General features: G+C 39.5%; 1 protein-coding gene across 2 annotated transcripts in view; it reads right to left on the reverse strand.

The window, feature by feature from the left end:
* Positions 1 to 3566: 3566 nt before the first annotated feature.
* Positions 3567 to 22427, reverse strand: part of MLH3 (mutL homolog 3) — a 35275-nt gene continuing 16414 nt past the window's right edge. Inside the window, exons 4-12 of one of the 2 annotated variants that reach the window (XM_044662087.1) lie at positions 20992 to 21096; positions 16515 to 16587; positions 12347 to 12418; positions 10940 to 11051; positions 9674 to 9833; positions 6821 to 6844; positions 6627 to 6705; positions 4864 to 5015; positions 3567 to 3980 (exon numbers count right to left, since the gene is read on the reverse strand). In XM_044662087.1, the coding sequence (XP_044518022.1) occupies positions 3882 to 3980; positions 4864 to 5015; positions 6627 to 6705; positions 6821 to 6844; positions 9674 to 9833; positions 10940 to 11051; positions 12347 to 12418; positions 16515 to 16587; positions 20992 to 21096 (876 nt within the window). In that variant the 3' untranslated portion in view covers positions 3567 to 3881. The remainder of the gene's footprint in view (positions 3981 to 4863; positions 5016 to 6626; positions 6706 to 6820; positions 6845 to 9673; positions 9834 to 10939; positions 11052 to 12346; positions 12419 to 16514; positions 16588 to 20991; positions 21097 to 22427) is intronic. The other variant, XM_044662086.1, reaches the window with a different exon arrangement.

The following is a 22427-nucleotide window of genomic DNA, read 5'->3' on the forward strand; positions in this document are numbered from 1 at the left end:
TCTAAGAGATCTGTGCACTTTTCTTTAATATTTCTTTTTTTTTTTTTTAAATTTTTAACCCTTAACTTCTGTGTATTGGCTCTTAGGTGAAAGAGTGGTAAGGATGGGCAATGGGGGTCAAGTGACTTACCCAGGGTCACACAGCTGGGAAGTGTCTGAGGCTGGATTTGAACCTAGGACCTCCCATCTCTAGGCCTCTCAATCCACTGAGCTACCCAGCTGCCCCCTTTAATATTTCTTAATACATAATACTAGATTCTTTTGGGGGGTAATAGTTTGATAGGCCAACAATTCTTAATTAAAAATATATATTTTTAAGCTTCAAAAAAAGAGCCTAGGCTTCATATACTTCAAATCTGTTTTTCAGATCAATGGTAAGATGCTTTCTCTTTTCTTCTTTTTCAGCTTCTTTTTAAATATTTCTTATTGCCTCAGAGTGAGGTGGCTTTTAATTTTCAGGGACTGTGTAGTTTGGGCAAGGCTTTCTGCCTCTTGTGCCAAGTTGTTAATGCCTTCTCAAATTCTTCCTTCTATGACACTCATTTTTTTTCTAATTTTTTCTTCAAATGCTCTCATCCCTCTTATAAAAACATTTTAAACCTTTTAGACTCATCTCTTCCAAGATTTCTGGTTTTGTGCCCAAGCTAGGTTTTCCTCAGTGGCCTTGTTTATAGATGCTCTTCTTCAGCATTTGTGTCTTAAGCATCCTTGCCACCATCAATAGCTCATTATGGTGGAGTTTTTTCTGTTTGCCTGTTCTTTACTCAGCCTCCTTCCTGATTTCAGGCTTGATGGTAGGGCTGGGCTCTATGATACTTCAGAAGGGAAGGTCTGGGTTGGTCCTCTTGCTGCTTTCTTGGGGTACTTTGTGTGGGGCTATTCCAAGATCTTAGGGATGGACAGGGGCCCTGCAAGCTTTCAGTACTCCCAAAGTGATCCAGAGAAAAGTCTGATTGCTAACCCTCCTCCCTTACCTCCACTGTCATCATCCTCCCGCCCACCTCTGCCCACCTCTTCCCCCACACACATATACACTGCAGGTGGAGAGGTTTATTGGCTCAGGTCAGCAAAGTTGAAGGCTTTGCCTTGGTCCTAAGCAACACTGATGCTGATGTGCTGATGCAGCTCCCGTTCCCAGCCCAGGGCCTGTCAGTGGCACATGGACACAGGACTGGCCCTGCAGTCAAGTAGATCTTCCTTCAAATCCAGCCTCAGATGCTTAACAGTTGTGTAACCCCAGATCAGTCAATTAGGCTTCAAACGCAGACCCTATCTACTGAGCCATTTAACTGCCCACATGAAGAGAGGCAAAAGGATGGACAAGGCATGAATCGCAACCAGACAGGGTAACAAGAGGTTTAAGGGAAGAAGACAGCGTGTTGTTTAACTGAACAACTGCAGGGTCACAACTATGAAAAGAGGGAAGTGAGGCCACAGCCTGGGTGAGGACCTGGAAGGATTGTGAGCAAGGGAGGTATTGGGCATCACCAGGAGGATGGGCAGCAGGGGAGAGAAAAGACAGGAGAATAAACATTTCTACAATAGGACCTCATTTTTCCAGGACAGTTCCGAGGGTCTTATAAAAAGAATGCCATCCACATCTAGAAAGCCAGAAGAAAATGTGATTTATCACTTGATTATATGGATATATGATTTGGGGTTTTGGCTTTAAAAGGTCACTCTTTTTGCAAAAATGAATAATGTGGAAATAGGTGTCAAATGATCTCATTTGTACAACCCAGTGGAATTACTTGTCAGCTCTGGGAGTGGAGAGGGAAGAGGGGAGGAGAAAACAAGAATCATGAAACCACAGAAAAATATTTTAAAATAAAAATTTAAACATCAGGAAGAATTCCTTGGTTGTTAGGGTAGCAAGTAATGAGTTAGGTTCTAGACTCATAACTTCTGCCAGCGAGGGGTAAACTAAGCCATTGATGGGGGCATCATCTAATCGTGGGAGTCTATGAAAATGTTAGATCAATCCAAGAGTCTTCAAACACCATGTTATCCCTCTTTTTCAAATTTCAAGTAGAAACTCTTAGAACAAAATTTTCTGCACATTACCCACACTTACAGCAGCATGTTCAAAGTGAAGCTTTTTCCACAAATTGAACCTACTAGTTATCATTAACCAGAAACAGAAAATGCTTTTCTGAGAAATCCATCTGTTGGTGAAGCAGAAATACATGAAGACTGGTTGGAAGCTACAAAACATTTTGCAAGAAGGAAAATTCCTCTGTTCAGTTGGAATTATGCCACAATTGAGATTGCAGATTGTATTTAAATTTGGATTAAAATAACATATAACATTAAAGTGCTGGGCACTTTATGATCATTATCTCATTTGATTAATCCTCACAGCAGTTCTGGGCAGGTGCTCTGATGATCTCCATTTTACAGAGGAAGAAGCTGAAGCAAACACAGTTTAAGTGGCTTGCCAGGGATCACATAATTAGTAAATGTCTGAGGTTGGTTCTGAACTCAGGTCTTTCTGACTCTGGGCCCAGGGCCTCTATCCACTGCAACACCTAAGACAGAAGCTGTGTTGGACCCCTTGAGAAAATGCAAGGGAAATCATGAGTGACTACAACTGCTTAAGCAAAGTTAGGCATCTTACTGAAAGACTAAATATTGCGGTGAGGTATGAAGAAGTTGGCTAGAGCTCCAGGGCTGGAGGCAGAAGGTCCTGTGTTTAAATTTGACCTCAGATACTTCCTAGCTGTGTGGCCCTCAGCAAGTTACTAACCCCCATTGCTTAGTCCTTGCCCTTCTGTCTTAGAGTTGTTACTAAGGCAGAAAGTGAGGGTTTAAAAAAGGAATAATAATATACCAAAAAATTCATGGGTGCCCCAGCCAAAAAAATCCATTGCTGAGAGGCCAGCCACCTGGTGATGGGCTTTTCCATACTTCGCTGGGTTGGCTCTGAGAACACAGCCTTGGTCTGTGGCCAGGGCTGTGCCTGAAACTTTCCAACATGGTGGAACCTGCCAGAGCTCACACTCTACTGGCGTCACTTTCAAGAACCCAGGGTCACCTCCACACTGGCATGAGGTCCTGGAGAAAGAAACTGAGGAGCGTGTATTGCACTTTGGGTGCTTTCCCCAGGATGGATCCTTATGCTCGTAGATATGTACAGTATCGATTGCTAGACAATTGTTTCGAAGTCAGCAACAAATGGGAACTTGGAATTTTCTCCATCCAGTTTTCATCCTCTTTTTTTCTCTTGGCCAACATGACTTCTTGTGGTCGGTTTCCTAAAATCATTTAGTCGACGATGATGGAAGGGTATTGGGGTGGTCTGTAGAGGAGATTCTTGGTCAGGTTGGCCTTGATGGCTTCTCAGGCCCTTTTTGTCATTCAGAGAATCCAGTTGTCATGAGAGCTGATTGGATGGAATAAGACTCTTTAGGGCTGGGCTGTAAAATGTAGGGAAGGGAGGGAGTGAAGGAAAACTAAGGGGCAAAAAGGTGAATAAAGATTGGGGAGACTACTCATCCTTGGAGCTTAAACTATAAATTATACAAATTCATATTAAATGAAAACTAAAAATGCTGACTTAAAAAATTATCACATTTTACTCCAGATAAGTTATAGACACAGAAAGGCAATGTCAACCTCCCGAGTCCTAGAAATGCATCCATTTGTACAGCTCCTCTTAAGCAGCTTTCAAATTTAAATTAATGTGGCAGCTTGTCTAAAGATGCCCAATAAAGGGTGCTGTGCTTTAGAAGTCAATTCTGTGCATGGGGCTTGCTAAGGAAAGTGTTCCAGCCACAGTGATTCATACTGGGTGCGGCAACATTCAGCGAATGGCCCTTCATCTTCTCACAGGCGAGGGCTGTCTAGAGAGGCTCGTCTTCATGGAGGTTCACAAGGTGGTTTCAACCCTTGTTCTGCTTCTCATCGTGGGGCTCTCCTTTCTTAAACAAATGCCAGGCCCGGGCCATTTTGCAAAGCTTAGCAAGGTTGGGTTTAGGATACTAGAAGAAATAGAATGAATAGTTGTAAACATAATAAAGAAATGCAGATACTCAAATCCCAATCAAAGAGTTAATTTTCAAATGTACATTGAAGTCAGGCTTCAGGGAAGACTAAATAAGCAACATCATAGGTTCCTCTAGACAAAAAGGTTCCTCTCAGTCATGGAACCTAGATTCTTTGTGGTTCAGAAAGTTCTCTAGTGCTAGGGAGTTCGGCTGGCTGTGTACAAAGTTCTAATACCCATGACTCACTGCAAGAGGAGAAGTTAGATTGTTTAGCAGCAAAGGTAAGCACAGTTGTTGGCTCTGGGAATGCAATCACATGAGCATTCTTAATAAAGTCTCATGTTCTGTTTCATTTAAGATTACAAATGAGAACAGAAAATGTTCTTAATTTAAACCACTCTGTGTCCTTCCAGCATTATCCACCCAGCTCTGTGGCGGCTCACAACCACAACGCTGATTTAGTCCTCTGTCCCCTGACGATGCCCCAAGAGGCTGCGGAGATGCTTAAGCCGGCACGGCCACTACAGCAAATTACTCTCCCAGAGAGGAAACACGAGGCTTTGGACCACGCTTAGCCAAAAGCCATCCTGCTCTATTCCGACCCAGTCTGCGGTCTTTGGAGAAAGAATTGCTGCATCCTGTTCAGAAAGCTGAGAGGAAGTCCACTCAGATGGGGGGATCCGCAAATCTACCTTTACTGAACTTGGGAAATACCCAACTGTGCGTGTGTATGCGCGTGCGTGTGTGTGCATGCGTGTGCGTGCACGTGTACATATGTGTGCGCGCATGTGTCGGCATTTCAAAATGAGTGAGGGAAGGAGAGCTGGTAATGTATTCCTGGCAGGACCGCTTCCTGCCCTCTTAATCACTAACGTACCTGTTTCTCCTGTTCCAGATGGTCTATGTCTGCTAAGGGCAGCATCGAGGGCCTCCCATGAGCGCACTGGAAGGGCAGCCGGCACTGAGACAGAGCCTCGATGAGGCGGCGGCTCTCCGGCAGGCTCAGGCTGTCGTTAAACTTAATGGCCCCTAAAACCAAGACAGGAACATGAGAGAAGCGCCCCGGACTGCTGGGATCCCACCCTGACGGTGACCCGGATGTCCCCTCAGGAAAGGAGCGCACGTCTTGGAAACTTCTGTTGTCTTAGAATCGCTGGGATCGTCTCCCAGGGCCACGGAGGGCCTTTACGGCTTTCTGCTCTGCCCGCTCCTCCTTTCCGTAAGGAAGCTCTCGACGGCCTTTGTAAGAAAGGGTACGTTTTGTGGTCCAGACTAGATCCGTGTAATTTGTTCAGAGCACCTCTAAACGTGATTCTTCCTGGTAACCAAGGCTTCTGATCTTAGGGTTGCTTTTCAATATTTTCTTTCCTTTGGCTCCAGGTTCAATCTACCACCTCTAAAAATGTTAATTTTTCTGCAAAATGTTCCCTTTGATTTGTCATTTTCTTTCTCCTTCTATAGATCCTACCTAACGTAAATCTTTACTAGCTCACTTAGGTTACTATAATGGTCTAAATATGATCCATCGCACAAAAATTGCCACCAGAGTATTTTCCTCAAATGTCATTTTGTTTTATTATTGTCCTGTTCAAGATCCTGTAGCAAATGCCTGGAGAATGGGGTACAATGGAATGAGCCCTCAATTTAGAGTTGGAGTGCTAAAGGTTCAAATCTTGCCTCTGCCAATCATAAATGCCTCCCTGAGTCTTAGTTTCCTTCTCTGGAAAACGAGGTGACATGTAATCAATAAGAGGGGCTTTGATCATTTATTAAAGGACAATCTGTTTCTGTTTAAGACTCTAACCAGAACAAGTGGAGTGTTGGACACATAGTGTGAATTAGGAAAATAAATAAGAAATTAATATAATTGTCTGCTCAATACAATCCATGGTTTATGATTATAGACAATCCAAGCCAAGGTCTATTCTAGCTCTGAACTCTATGTGCCTAATCTAAAAGCTCCATTTTGGACTTCAAGGCTTCCAGGCCTTTTTCCCAACCTAATTTCTTCCTGCTTCTTTGTATGGACCCTTTATTCAAACTAAGCCAGTCCACTTGGTGTTTGCCATGTGTGGATCTGTTCATCAGGCCTATGCTCATGCGATTCCTTCCATTTACTCTGTTTTTCCTTTTCTTTTCTCTTTACTAATACATGTTGAAACTCAAGTTCTTCTAGGAGAGCTGATTCTGTTTGCTCTTCCACTTGACTTTCCTGCTGAACTCCTATGTCAAATATGTATATTAAATACAAATGATCTGGTTATTGTTTTCCTTTGTTGTTTCATGTTTTTTTCTTTTCTTTAAAAAACAAAAAACATTACCTTCCATCCTAGAATCAGTACTGTGTATTGGTTCCAAGTCATGAGAGAGGTAAGGGCTGGGCAATAGGGTTTAAGTGACTTGCCCAGGGTCATCCAGCTTGGAAATGTCTGAGGCCACATAGGATCTCCTGTCTCTAGGCCTGGCTCTCAATCCACTGAGCCACCCAGCTGCCTCCTGTGTGTTACTTCTTAATACAAGCTGTATGCTTCTAGAGACAAGACTTATCTTTCATTTGTCTTATATCCTCCTCGTTCTTCCTCTACTCTGCAAGGGTGCTCGATCATAGCAGATATTGAATAAATACAGTAAGGATCTTACCATGGCATGCCTGGGAAGCTAACACCTTCTGGATGGCAAGTGGCAAAGTCCCTTGAGCCCCTCCTGTAGTCTGAAGCATCTGAAAGTAGCAGGAACACAGGATTAAACTCTTCATTTGCAGCAGGAATAGAGGGTGGTTGTTGCCCTCAGTGTGAAACCTCTACCTGTCTTTCCCAAACAAAGCAATTACTCACCTCTACTTGTTCTCGAATAAATTCCTAGAAAGCAAAAAAAAAAAAAAAAAAAGAAAAAGAAAAAAAAAGTTCATGTCAACTGCTGTCTTTTCTCTACTAAAAAAGAAATAGATAAATATTAAAACTGACCGGGGCAGCTGGGTAGCTCAGTAGAGTGAGAGTCAGGCCTAGAGACAGGAGGTCCTAGGTTCAAACCCGGCCTCAGCCACTTCCCAGCTGTGTGACCCTGGGCAAGTCACTTGACCCCCATTGCCCACCCTTACCAATCTTCCACCTATGAGACAATACACCGAAGTACAAGGGTTTAAAAAAAAAAAACACAAAAAAACTGACCCCTTTAAAGACCAGCAGCCCCAAGGAAAGGCAGCTTGGCATATGAGGTTTTATAAAAACAAAAGTGCTTTCAGCAAGAAGTCTGAGGAAGATTAAATGCATTTGTGTAAGGGAAGCTCAATCCAGACACCGATGCCAACAGCTTATGAGGACATGAAAGTGGTAGGAGTGGTTTTGATCATTTATTAAGGGACAGTCTGTTTGTTTAAAATTCTAGCCAGAACAAGTGTCACATTGGACACAGATTGTGAATAAAGGAAATAAATAAATATGAAAAAGAAATTAATATAGTTGTCCACTCAATACAAGTCATACTTTATGATTATAAACACCAGAAAATTTTCACTGAAGATTCCAGTCATTCTTGGGAATTCCCTATCATTAGATTAAAAAAATGTTTTTTTTCTACACCACTTCAAAAAAAATCCTTACTTTCTGTCTTAGTAAAAGCTCTAAGAGAGAAGGGCAAGGGCTAGGCAATTGTGGTTAAATGACTTGCCCAGGGTCACACAATTGGGAAGTGTTTAAGGCCAGATTTGATCCAGGACCTCCTATTTCTGGGCCTGGCTCTCTATTCACTGAGTAACCTAGCAACCCCCTGCTATCACATCTAATTATGTTTCTTTTTAAATCAGATTTAGAAAATATTCATTCTTCCTCTCTTCACACAGCTATGCTTCTAATGATCAAAGTTATTCAAAGCCAAACAGGAGATACTACACTGCTTCAAAATCACAGCCATATCTCTCCCAAGAGGAGAAAAAACAAGTAGAAAGAAATTGAACAACTTAGTTCCATCAAAGTTGTTACAACAGAGACAAATACTAACCCCTTTCGCATTCTCTACTGCTGGTGTTTCCTGAAACCAGAACATTTGGATTATAAGTCCAGAGACCAAACTCTGACTCCAGTTCTGCTCAGTTCTTTGCCCATCACTTTGAAAGGAGAGTGAGAAGACTGCTGTGAGTAAAGAGCTTTGAAAATTACAAAGCATCTTTAAAACTGTGCAGACCCTTTGATCCAGCAATACCACTACTAGGTCCATATTCCAAACAGATTTTTAAAAAGAGGATAGACTGTATTGTACAACAATATTTCTAGCAGCTCTTTTGTGTGGTGGCAAAGAATTAGAAACTGAAGGGATGCCCATCAACTGGGGCATGGCTGAACAAGTTGTGGTATATGATGGTGACAGAATATTATCATGCTATAAGAAATGATGAGAGATGATTTTTAAAAAGCCTAGAAAGAACTGATGCAAAGTGAAGAGAATAGAACCTGGAGAACATTGTACACAAAACAGCAATATTATATGATAAATGTTTCTGAATGACTTAGCTTTTCCTAGCAATACAGTGATCAAGAAAATCCTCAAGGTCTCATGATGAAAAATTCCATCCACTTCCAGAGATAGAACAGATAAGAGTCTGAACGTAGCCTGAGACATATGATATTTCACTTTATTTCTTCGCTTTTGTTAGTTCAAGTTCTCTTACACAAAAGGACTAATATGGAAAGATGTTTTATACTATTACACATGTAAAATCTATATTAGATTGCTTGCTGTCTCAGAGGGGGAGGGGATATGAAAAGTTGGCTCAAACTATTTTTTTTTAAACTCTTACCTTCTGTCTTGGAGTCAATACTGTGTATTGGCTCCAAGGCAGAAGAGTGGTAAAGGCTAGGCAATGAGGGTCAAGTGGCTTGCCCAGGGTCACACAGCTGGGAAGTGTCTGAGGCCAGATTTGAACCTAGGACCTCCTATCTCTAGGTCTGGCTCTCAATCCATTGAGCTACCCAGCTGCCCCCTGGTTCAAACTTTTTAAAAAATGAAGGTTGAAAAAACTTTTTTCATGTAATTGAGGGAAAATATTAATAAGAACAGAAAAAGAAACTTATAAAGCATCATGTAAATGTGAGTTATCGTTATTACTGCCGTTAATAACACCAGGGCTACTACTACAACTACTAGGATCAATTAATATTAAAATGTTCATTCTCCTAACTAGCTTTTACTACAAGAGGGTCCCCTTCAGGGAAGGAGGGTATTTGCTCTCCATCCACCAGAAGTCAAGCTGCTACCCCTTCTCACAGAGAGCAAAACCATTCTGGTTCCCTTCAGAATCAACAAAGATCTGTCTTGATCAGCCTGGCTGAGCATGAGTAAGATTTTCTGGGCATCATAAGCTTTATTTCAAACTGAAATAAACGCCTTAACAATGGTCTTTGATGTGGGTGCTGCAGAAAGTTTATGTTTTGGATTTCTGGTTCAACAAAGATTGAATAATGAAGTGTTTTGAATGAAAAGGTGGGGTGGGGGTGGGAGGGAAGCATGGTTTTAGGGCAGAAAACCAGAAAAAAAATACTGATGACAGAAGAGCAAAGGACATCCTATCAAATAGTGAATTCTAGGAAGACCCAGCCAGGTTAACCTCATGGCCACTACTTTGAAAAGCCCTGAGACTGTCCAGGCAGAATACAATAGGACAATTCCAGAGCAACTTTCTCAGGACATCTCACCTCCAGCATACTTTTTGTCACAGTAGGTCTTCCTCTCCGAACTTCACTGGCTTCTCTTTCTACAAAACAGAGTGGCACCTTCTCCACAAGGACATGGGAGCTGGTAGCATCTGGAAATATTAATTTCAGGCCCAGATCTTCTAGGCCCTTGTGGTAACACCTAAAGAGATGAAGAGTCCCAAATGTACTAGGGTACATCAAAGAGTACTTTTGAAGAAGAGTATTTCATTCTAATCTCAGTTATGAATATTCCCTAATTTTTCAGAAATTGCCCTAGATTTTTAAAAAGTTTCTCTCATCCTCTCAGACTTAAAGAGGGATCTTTTAGAATTTTAATATCATAACATCTCCCCTTTTGAGATCACAATAACCTCTCCTTGTTCCCCATTTCATTCAGGAGAACAAGTGTCCTAAGTGATTTAAAATGTCAGGATTTTCTTTTCTTCTTTATTGGAGAGTTGCTCATTTCTGATTACTGTTTTTCAACTAGGACTTAAAGCCCTGATGGCAAACCTATGACACACATGTCAGCACTGACATGCTTAGCCATTTTCGATGACATGTGGCCACATACAGAGAAGTATGTTATTTAAACTATAAATATTATGAAATTATGGTTTTTTTCTTGAAGTGACACACCACCCGAGTTATGCTCGTTTCTTTGGCAAATTTTGACACACCAAGCTCAAAAGGTTGCGTATCACTGACTTAAAGGCACTTGGCCCCAAAACAAAGGGCTCAGAATGTTTCAAATCAGCATGAAAGCAGGGAGGTAATTAATGGCCCCTGGAACTGAGAAGTTACTGATTAACTACAAGTAAATAAATGGGTCTGTAGCTAATCTAAATTATGCCCTAGGAGAAATGAATTATTGGCAGTAGCCTTATTTCCAAATCTGAAATAAATAAGAAACAATTCTCTCCTTCCCATTTCCAGAAACTTCTGTTATCCCCAGAGTTGGGAGAGGTCCTATCTAGTGAATCACTATATGATTTACCCCTGCCAGGCTTTTGCTCCAACATTTTCCTCAAAATGATCATGGTAACTATATCTAAGGAATGAGACTACATCAATACAAGGCAGAATGGAAGCAATTATAGCACGAGCTTTGCTTTCAACAGAAACTGTACAGAATAAACACTCCCTATTCCAAGAAAGGGTAAGAATGATCTAAGTTCTAGCTGCTGGAATAGATTACTAGGCCGACTCTATCCTATACTCAATATCGCATCCTTAAAGTGTTCATCCCTTGAGCATGGTACTAACTCTAAGAGCCTCCTCTGTTCTTCTGTCACCGTGACCTCCATGGGTGGATAGATGGTAGAAGACAACAATTTCTTGCGGCGAAAGCTTTTTGGCTGCTCCTTCTCATAGGAATCTATTGGCAGAAAGTTTAATAGGTGGAAACAAGAAGAAATAAATTCCACTAGTCTCAGACCAAGCATGAAACATGATAAAGCATAATAACATTCATTATTCTACTGCTTAGTTTTGGACCAAGAGTTTTTAACTTCAGAGGTTTAGGTTTCAGCCTTTTGTCAGATTCAAAATGTAATCCAAGCTGTCTACACCTTTTCAGAGTAATTCTGCAGTCTAAGAAATCTTCATCTCCTATAAGAAAGATGCAATGTTACATATGTGTAAACAAATAATGACTACTCTTTCACTGATGGGTACTTAGGAGAGAATATGAGATTTTAGCACAACTCTTGAGACTTCAGTTATTCAGAAGAGGTCACTATAGAAGACTGATCAGTATAACAGCCTGTACACTACTGCAGTGAAGTTTCTTTAGCTGTGAGACTACAAACATTCCATCTCCTTCTTAGGCCTTCCCTTTTAAAGAAAAGTGGAAAATGGCATGGAAAATATTACATTTCTATTCAATAGAATTATCCATCTCTATCCTTTTCTAATTCACTGTCACTACTGTTTTTCATTACTTAACCACAAAAAGTAAAGCTTTTCTTGTAATTTCATCTGTTGGGGAGCACATAGTCTGATGATGAGAAAAATGGTCAGTAGTGTTTTAAAAATGCATACCAATACTCCAGGATAAACACTGAGATGGGAGTGCCAGGCTCAGTCAACTAAACTTCATTCAAGTCTTTGCTCTGGACACCATGAATAGTAGTAGGAAGCCTTAGGAACCTCTAAGTACGTTTCATAGGCTTCTGATCATAACTAAGACCCTGCTGCCTAGAGGAGTGGTCCGACTGTTCTTACGCTTGTAATAGAGGGTCATGAAAGAGGCCTTTATTTGAATCACCACATCCCAAGTACTTCTTGGTATGGCCCTGCTGCCCCAGGGACTTTCTCAGGACAGATCATATAGACTTCTGCTGAGAAGTTGGTCATCTCTCTTAGTCAATGCCAATTATTTTCAGTCCTGTCCGACTTTTTATGATCCCATCTGGGGTTTTCTTGGCAAAGACACTGGAGTGGTTTGCCATTTCCTTCTCCAGCTCACTTGACAGATAAGGAAACTGAGGCAAACAGGGTTAAATGATTTGCCCAGGGTCACACAGGTGGTAAGATTTCCCCAGGTCACTTATGACACATAGTAAGTGTCCAAGGCCAGATTTGAATTCAGGATGATGAATCTTTTTGACCCCAAGTCTGGTGCTCTATTTACTGTGCCACTAGCTGCCTCATGAGTCCACACCTACTTACCATAAATGAGTTGCTCTAAACGGATCCGCTCGTGGGCAGCATGCTGATCCACCAATACTAGCAGGTTTCCCCCTAGAAATATCAGAAGAGATGAGGACCACTTGAATCCCCAAATCAGTGGAATGAGAATAAAAGACATTATATAGAGTGTCAAAGACTAACTGAAATTATTTAATACCACAAGTACAAGATAAAACAAGGTTAACTAAACAGGAATAATTTACTTTTTAGCTTTCCAAAATACTGAAGTTATGAAAAAGACAACAACAAAACTTACACTTCCAGTATCAGTAGTTCCACAACCATGGGCATTCCCTCCAGCCTTTCTGAACTTAGAATAGTTTCCATGATAGTTTCCATGAGTACCTTGGGCTAACAAGATTCCTCATCCAGGATTCAACCATCTAGTGGTGAGGCTCCCTAAATTTTGCTAAGCTGGCCTGGGACAATTTTGCTAGAACCACATAGAAATTTTTTCCAGTTTGGCAGAAGATGTAAAAGGTTGAACTTTATTGATATACACAAGAACCCACAACCACCTCTATTGCATAATGCAGTTTAGAAATATCTTAATACCTTTTTTTAAAAAAAACCTTTACCCTCTATCTTAAAAGCAATAGAAGTATCACTTTTTTTTTTAGCCTTTTAACCCTCTATTAAAATCAATACTAAGTATCAGTTCCAAGGCAGAAGAGGCAGTTAGGTTTAAGTGATTTGCCCAGGGTCATACAGCTAGGAAGTATCTGAGGTCCCATTTGAACACAGGTCTTCCTGCTCCAGGGCTGGTGCCCTATGGTGCTAATGCCTTAAAAAAAAAAAAAACCACTGAATTGATTTCTGATGAGAGACTGTTGTCATTTGTGCTCACTCAAGATTAAAACCCTATGACTTAAGAGAAAGAACATTATCCACACCCAGAGAAAGAACTGTGGGAGCAGAAACACAGAAGAAAAACAACTGCTTGATCATATAAGTTGATGGGGATATGATTGGGGATGTTTGACTTTGAATAATCAGTCTATTGCAGATATTAATAATATGGAAATAGGTTTTGAACGATAATACTTGTAAAACTCAGTGGAATTGCTTGTCAGCTCCAGGAGGGGGGAGGGAGAAGGGGAAGGAAAGAACATGAATCATGTAACCATGGGAAAATATTCTAAATCAATTAATTAAATTTAAAAAAAGATTAAAGCCCTATATGATATATTTTATTCATTTTAATTTGATAAAAAGGAGTGTCATTAAACACCACATTAAAATAATCTGAATTGACTGCAGACTACTTTGTGATCCATGAAGACTGTGATTTTATCACATTTGAGAAGCATCCCAATAACCTGGCAGCAAGCCAAAGGGGTATCTATCTTGAGTTATTTCTCTTTGTCAATGTGTAGGAAAAAGAAATGAAACAAAATCCCAATTTCTTTTTGTTATGATAGCAGAATTAATCCTCTTAAATTCAATAGGAAAATCTGCAACCATATTCTACAAGATGTCATCATAGCTTTTTTCCTGAGGACTTTGTAAGGAACATCAAGCAGTAAGACATAACTTTAGCAGAGCTTTACTTTTTTAGGTTAGAACTTTACTGCTCTGGCCAAAGGCCACTGCAAGAATTAAAGTTTTATTAGAATTGCTTCAAAAATGAAATTCTGTTCTTGAAATGAATTGAAGTAGACTATGTCAAATGGCTGGCCACTCTTCTTCCTACTTAAGAGATGAAAGATGCTGACTCTAGGATACCCTCCAGCCTAGGGCATGAGACGTTCAGCCTAGAAAAAGAAGTAACTTTTTTTGCACTTGGCTTAGCCCCCAGTGCTGTAATTTAAACTCCTTTGAGGACAAGAGTTGCAGCTGGTTGTGATGAATACTGTACATCCTGTGCTGGACAAAACAACTGAGTAAATAATAAACTATGAGGCAATAACATCAAATATGAAACTGATGCCAGTGCTCACTGCACAAAGTAAGGGATACTGTGCACTCAGGACCACACCCATCCTTGGCCTATCTAGAGGACATCTATTCTTTCTTCTCTTTAAAGTGTTTATTCCAGTTTTCATTTCTTATATATAAAAGAAGATATGACAGTGATCCCATTTTTACCAGAAACTATATTTTTTGTAACATTTTTCTTCTGGTGCTTCATAACTAGACAATGTATTTAACTGAAACCTGAAATGAGGAATATGAAACAGCAAGCTAGAGGTACTCAATGACCTGTAATTTAAAACAATAATTTGTTTGTACATAAAACAAAATGCAAGTACAAAATGCCAAAAATAAAGGATGCTATAAGTTTATATGCATTTCTGTATTCGTAGAATTAAAAATCATTTAGCCAAAAAAAAAAAAAAGAAAAGAAAAGAAAAGAAAAAGGAGGAAAGAAATTTTCCTGGACAGTAGAGAATCTTTTGGTATTTGATTTTTTTAAATGGCAGTGTTATCTAAGCAGATTCCTTTAAAGGTTTCTAGCTTAATCCAGTATGTGAAATGAAGTTAACAGTGTCCTTTCTTCAATATGTCTGAAATATAACTCATTTGTTATCTTCCCACCAAATCCTGTCCTTTCCTCAACTTTCCTACTGCTGCCAAGGGCATCAGTTACTCAGGCTTCCAATCTGGGGGTCACCCTTGACTCCTTATATATACACTTTCCACATAGCCGATTTGTTTTCAATTCTTGTCATTTCTACCCTCACCACATATCTCTTTATGTGCCCTTTTCTCTACCTACACAGATGCCACACTGTTTCAGGTCCTCATGTGATACCTGGACTACTACAATAGCTTTCTGGTTAGTTTCCCAGCCTTAATTCTCTCTGCACTATAATTTATCTTCCACAAAGTTTCCAAACTGATTTTCCTGAAGTGAAGGTCTGACCATATAATCTGTCCCCCTACCCAATAAACTCCTGTGGCTCCCTACTACTTCCACAATCAAATTTTAGAAATGTTTTTTTTTGGCACTCAAAGCCCTTTATAACCTGAAGTCTTACTACCTTTCAGATCTTTATACTTTATTCCCCTCCATGTACTCTATGATTCAGATGACTCATTGTTCCTCATGTACAATATTTCATCTCCCAACACAGTTCCTGGAGTTCTGGAACTCTAATACCAATATCCAAAGGATATTAGAATATCTGAAGATATTATAATATTTTTTCTTTTTTTTTTTTTTGATGGTGATGGTGGGAAGAGAAAATAAATGCTTGTTAAGTTGAAAAAAATTAAATGAATAAGAGCGGTGGCCTCTAGTAAAACAAAAAAGAGTTTAAAACAAAAATAGCTTTCCAAATTAATTCATTTTCATCGACACTTTACTGGCTCCACTTATTTATATTTTACAGAGAATGGAATTACTTCCCTTCTGTTCTACTGATGATAACTGGGATTTAATAATAATAATACTTAATAGTAAAGTAATGCTGTAAAAAAGTTTAGAGTGTATATTTAACATACTAAAGAGAATAAACTGTTCCCAAATCAGAGTTTCTGAATTTAGTCTCCATAAACTTGTTTTTTAAATATTTTGATAATTATATTTCAGTGTGACTGATTTTCTTTGTAACTCTGTGTATTACGTCTTGTGTATTTAAAAACATTCTGATAAGTGGCTCATAGGCTTCACCAAAATGCTAAAGGTAGGTCAATGATTTCAAATGGTAAGAACTCTTGGTTTAGAAGTATCTATTTTGGGCCAGCTAGGTGGCTCAGTACATTGAGAGCTGGGCCTAGAGACAGGAGGTTCTAGGTTCAAATCTGACCTCAGATACTTCCCAGCTGTGTGACCCTGGGCAAGTCATTTAACTTCAATTGGCTACCCTTACCATTGTTCTTCCTGGGAACTGATAACTTGCTATCAATTCTAAGACAGAAAGTAAGAGTTTTAAAAAATATATCCATTTTCCATATTGGCATTTGCTATATTAATTATTTGTTCACTAAAATAGGTCCAAAGGAATTATATGTTCTATATATACTTGCTACTACTATATTTATTCTATAATATTCCATATTTTAGAATGATCATAATCCCAATAATTCTGCTCCCCTTCAGTTAAAGTCAGCAATATTTAACTGTATATCTAAAATTTCCTTAAAATGAGTTTCTTAATTAAATGCTAGTGGAGTATTCATTAAGGACAGGCGCTATTCTTACCTGTTTTGTCATTCTCTTCTTGCTTTGTACTCATTAAACAGGCAATAAACTTATTATCCACTTGCTGCAGAACCTGCCAAATATTCAAATGAATAGCACACTAATGAATATAGGTTTAAAAAGGAGTTAGAAACCCTGACAACAGATTTAATATCAATCTATCTTTATGTTAAAAAAATAAAAGCAAGTTTGTGTTATGGTGCTGGTTGGAATCTAGACCACTTCTCTAAATTGAAATTGATTTAAAAAGAAATCAGAGGGGGCAGCTGGGTAGCTCAGTGGATTGAGAGTCAGCCCTAGAGACGGGAGGTCCTGGGTTCAAATCCAGCCTCAGACACTTCCCAGCTGTGTGACCCTGGGCAAGTCACTTGACCCCCATTGCCTAGCCCTTACCACTCTTCTGCCTTGGAGCCAATACACAGTATTGATTCTAAGACACGAGGTAAGGGTTTAGAAAAAAAATTTTTTTTTTTAATGCTTGTTGACTTGACTTCTCAATGATAGCCTACTTCAAAGCTTATTGGGGTAACAAGTCTTGTTGCTTAGCCTCTGCAGGTAAATGTGACTTATTTCTGGTGATTTTGCCCTCTTGGTGGAAGGTGGCTCTCAAGCCCTCAAGGGTTAGTGTCTATTTGTAGGCTGAACAAAAGCTTGTTTGTATTTGTTTGATCAAATACTGGTCCTATGTGAAGCAGTAGACTTTGTAAACTTGTTACAAGTAAAATAGCAAACATTTTACCCCCTTAAACCCTTACTTTCTGTTTTAGAATCCAAGACAGAGTGGTAAAGGTTATTCAATTGGGGTAAGTGACTTGTCCAGGATCACATAGTTAGGAAGTGTCTGAGGCTACATTCCAACCCAGGACTTCCAGACTCCAGGCCTGGCTGTCTATCCACTGAGCTACCTGGCTGCCTCTAAACTTGCAAACTCTTGTTCACATTTGTCTGCCCACAGATATGCAAAAGGCTTTGTGGGGTTTAGCATAAATCATTTTCTTATTCTTCTGCTTCTATTTTTCTTAAATCATGTAAACATGAGTGACATCATTTGGTGGTTCAGCCATAGAGGCATAGTTCTTAACAAACTGTAATAATAACTGCTAGAAAGTCCTTACATCTCAAAGGTTCAAAGGGCATGGCAAAGTGAGGGCCGTACCTATCTTTTCTGGGGTGGTCTTTATAACTTATTGAGATACAAAATAGCCCATATAGTTGGCAGAGGATCTGCAAAAGTGACACTTACTTATCAACAAAGTCAGGCCATTTTTTTCTATGATTCAACATTTTTATCATATTTCTTCATGTTCTTCTAGTTTTTCCTCAAAGCAATGATGCCATCAAAATAAATCCACGTTTTCAGTGAGCACATGTTTATAAGTATTTTTTCCATCAATTACTGCAAAGTGTAAGGTGCTTTCAAAATACCCTGGGGTAGACATGAACTAGTAAAATTTATTTTGGTGGACGAAATTCACCTTTTCTTTATTTTCCTCTGCCATAGGAACCTCAAAATAGCCTCTAGCTAAGTCCATTAATGAGAAACTCTATTTGGTCAAACAGTCCAGAGCATCTTGAAATCTTGAAATGGCATATTAATCCACTTTGGTTCTTCTGTTCAAAGTTTGGTAGGCTACACACATTCATATCTTTCCATCCTCCTTTGATTACATTACTTTAGATGCTGCATTTTTGGCTGCTTTTCTCTAATAAAGCCACTGACTAGTATGATTTAAAGATGGTTTCTGAGGTCACAGATAAAGTCATCTGAGAATATTTCAATGTGGTTTAAGAGTGGTAAACTGGACACTTTTTGGGCACATCGAATACCCTACTCATACTGTGAGCTTTTGCCTAAATGAATCCTTCGATTCTTCTGGTACTAGAGAAAGCCTAATAACTTGGGGTCCATTTCGAGGTTAAGGAGTCAATGTTCTCATAATGTTCGCTGTTATTGCTTGCTTCTGTCCTACTGTACATAGGCTTCTTGGATAATCAAAGTGTCCTGGTATTTTGTCCTAGATGATTGTTTGCAGTATCCTGCTGGTATCTTGAACAGACTGGTACTAATTCCAATCATGTTGAGAAATTCTTAAGAAATTCTTGGAGGGGAGGGTGCAGGAGGGAAGGAGAGTGAGGGGCAGCTGGATGGCTCAGTGGATAGAGAGCCAGACCTGAAGACAGGAGGTCCCAGGTTCAAATCTGGCTATAGATATTTCCTATCTGTGTGACCCTGGACAAGCCACTTAACCCCCATTGCCTAGACTGTACTGCTCTTCTGCCTTAGAACCAACACACAATATTTTTTTTTAACCCTTCTGTGTATTGGCTCCTAGGTGAAAGAGTGGTATGGGCTACCCAGCCGCCCCCAACATATAGTATTGATTCTAAGATGGAAGGTAAAGATAAAAAAAAAAAAAAAAAAGCAAAATTAACTCTTATGTTGGCCATGTCCAAAATGTATGTTTTAATCTGTTTTCTAAGTTCATCACCTCTCTAGCTGGAGGTGGACAGGCTTCTGGAATCATGTTCCATCACTGAATTGATAAGAATTCCCAATTCTTTCAAAAGTGTTTGTCTTTATTAAATGACTTGTTCAGAATCATTCTGCATCAGTTTAAAGGAGTTGTATAGCATATTAATTTTAATCTTTACAGAGCCTTCTCAGATTTCTCTGCAACAATCGCCTTCATCATAAATGGACCTTTGGAGTTCTTTTAATTTGTATTTCTCTATTAATAATTTAGATAATTTTTTTCATAGGCTATTGATAACTTGGATTCCATTTTGCCTTCTATGTTCCTCTTTATTTCATTAGGTTATGAACTCTTCCTTCATCCATAGGTTTCACATAATGTATTTCTTATTCCTCTAAATTATGACTGCAATTTGACCATATTTTCCTCCGGTGCTTCGGCTGCTCTGTATATAATTTTCTATGGCCTGACATCTGTCCAAATCACAGCTATTTTTTCTCCATCATGTTGAACTGTGCAACAGCTGAATATGACCTATGCTTCTTAGAGACTCTTATACTCATCAAATTGACTCTCTCTTGTCCTATGACGTCAGGCTATCTGGCTTCTGGCCTTCTAACAGTTCATGTGCTTCTCATGAGGGTTTTTTTGTCAGTCAGAGGCCTGCCAGTTATGCACTGAGTTTATCAGACTGAGTTCTGATATCTCCTTGTAGAGGAATATCTTAATTTGGGAAGCTGGGGTCAATCCTATGATCAACGCAATGAAGGAGGTGTTTTTCTGTCCAACTTTGGGAATCTAGATTCTGTTCAATCCAGAGGCAGGGCTCCTTTTTCCGCTATGGAAGCCTAGCTTCAGCCCTTAGGTAAGATGTCTTTTCTGACTTGATAAGTACCTTAATATCTTTGCCATCAGGTCTCCTTTGCTCATTACGGCCTCTACTCTCCATGCCCACTGTTCAGAAGTGGGTTCAGTGGGCAATACTGGCTACCAAGAACTACTTTCTACTGTTAGTGTATCTGGCAATTTTGAATTATAGTAATTCATAGAGCATTATCTGAGTTGTCTCTTCAGCTCTGATCATGTAATTTCCCGATACTTTTACTTTTTAAAATGTCTCAATAATGCCTTTCTTTTTCATTTATATGCTTATTCACTCCTAAAATCAGGTGATCCCTATGGGTTTTCCAAATTAAAAGTGCCATTATGGTCCCCATTTTATAGCTGAGGAAACTGAGGCAAATAGCAGTTAAATGACTTGCCCAGGATCACACAGCTAGTATCCAAGGTTAGATTTGAACTTGGGTCTTTATGACTTCAGCCCCAGAGCTCTATCTTCTGCACCACTTGGCTGTTTAAAAGTCAATTAATTCAATTAATTCTCCACCACTATGGGAATTGCCAGCAAGACTGCTTGTTGATTCCTGAATATCTTACAACAAGCAAGTATATAATCCTGCGCAAAAAAAAAAAAAAATCTCTGCTTAACAGCCCTCGAAAATGTGGGACAGATCTCTTCTTTGCAGAGGTGGGGGACATTTGGGATGGAACACTGCATAGAAAACTGACTTTTTGGATATATTGATATATTGCTCTCTCTATATATGTGATATGTTCTTACATTAATTTTGTTGACATTTTTCTTCTTTATTAAAAGAGATGGTTCTGTGGAAGAAGTTTGGGGGAGAAATGTAGTGGGAAATGTGAATGAAATAAAAATATTAAATATCAAAAGATTTTTTTAAAAGAGAAAATGGGGGCCAGAACATACAACAAATCCCTGAGATCTTCCATATTCCTAAACAAATGATTTTCCTTGCAGTATAAACAAATTCCCTTTGGTTTCTTTGCCTCCTCTCCTTCTGTGGGAAAAATTATAGGAAGATCATGACAATTTAACAACTTAAAGTACTTTGTATCTTCAATAAAGGTAATTTGCTTAAAATTTAGCAACTAACTTGGGCACTGTATATACTTTTATTAAACTTCAATGTGTCTTTTACCTGCATCGAATGAACCATCTCTTTGGTAAAACGATAGGGATACAAGATGTTGTGAATTTTTACTGATAGACTCTCAGCCTGGTCACTGCTCACATCAAGAGCAACCTGTAAAGATAACCATAAACAACATTTCTTAAATCTAAATATTTTACATGTCTACATTGCTTTTTCCTAAAGTATCTTGACATGCTTTTAAAAGCACTTATTTTTATAGCACTTGTACTTAAGTAGTAGCAAAATCTTTATTGAAAATTTCTGGTGAAAATGATAGTGCCACCAAATTTAGGCAATCACCACTGAATAACAAGTAATCAACTAGTGGCCTACTCCTTATCATCATCATCATGATCAATGAAAACTTTTTTTTTTTTAAAACCCTTACCTTCTGTCTTGGAGTCAGTACTGTGTATTGGTTCCAAGGCAGAAGAGTGGTAAAGGTGGGCAATGGGGGTCAGGTGACTAGCCCAGGGTCACACAGCTGGGAAATGTCTGAGGCCGGATTTGAAACCAGGATCTCCCTTCTTTGGGCCTGACTCTCAATCCACTGAGCCACCCAGCTGCCCCCAATGAGAACTTATTAAGTACTTATTATGTGCCAGTCATGGGCTAAGAGTTGAGAATGCAAAGACCTGCCATAACACAGTTCCCGCCCTGAAGGAGCTCCTGACGTGATGGAGAAGATGACATTCAAACACTTACCTCCACACAGTACGTGCCAGGTATGGGAGCTAGTCTTAGAGGGAGGGGTGGGGGTAGAGGCGAAGCAGAGGTTGTGAAAGGCCTCTTGTGGAAGATGAGATTTCAATCAAGGCTTGAAGAAGCCAGGGAAGGCGGGAGGCAGAGGTGAGGAATGAAAGCTTTCCAGACACGGGAACGGTCAGTACAAAGTCATGGTGTGAGGAGACAGAGTGTCGTGTACAAGGAGCAGCAAGAAGGCTAGGATCATAGAGTACACCGTGGAATAGAGTGCATAATGACTGGAAAGGTCAGAAGGGTCTGGATTGGGAAGGGCTTTTAAAGCCAAATAGAAGATTTGACATTCAATCCTAGAGTGCAAAGAACCCACTGGAGTGTACTAAGTGGGAGTTTGGAGAGTCTCATGGTCAGATTACTTTGGCAGCTCACAAAATATACTTTGCTACAGAGAAAACATAGCCCCATCTGGAAGGACAACTGTCCCCTCATTAGAAGATTTACCTCTTTATCTAATGATACCAATTTTATTACTACTATCCTATAGTGGAAAAAACACCAACTCTACAATCAGAGGACTTATACACAAGTCTCACTTTATCTAAAATGTGCTGCCTGTATGGCCTCAGTAAGTCACTTAACCTTCATGGATCTCTTTCCTCATCAATAAAATTAGAGCTCCAGATGAGATGCCTCTAAGGTCTCTTTCAGCTCTAGATCTATGATCCTATGATTGCACGGAA

This window comes from Gracilinanus agilis, chromosome 2 (genome assembly GCF_016433145.1).
Source record: "Gracilinanus agilis isolate LMUSP501 chromosome 2, AgileGrace, whole genome shotgun sequence".
Lineage (NCBI taxonomy): Eukaryota > Metazoa > Chordata > Mammalia > Didelphimorphia > Didelphidae > Gracilinanus > Gracilinanus agilis.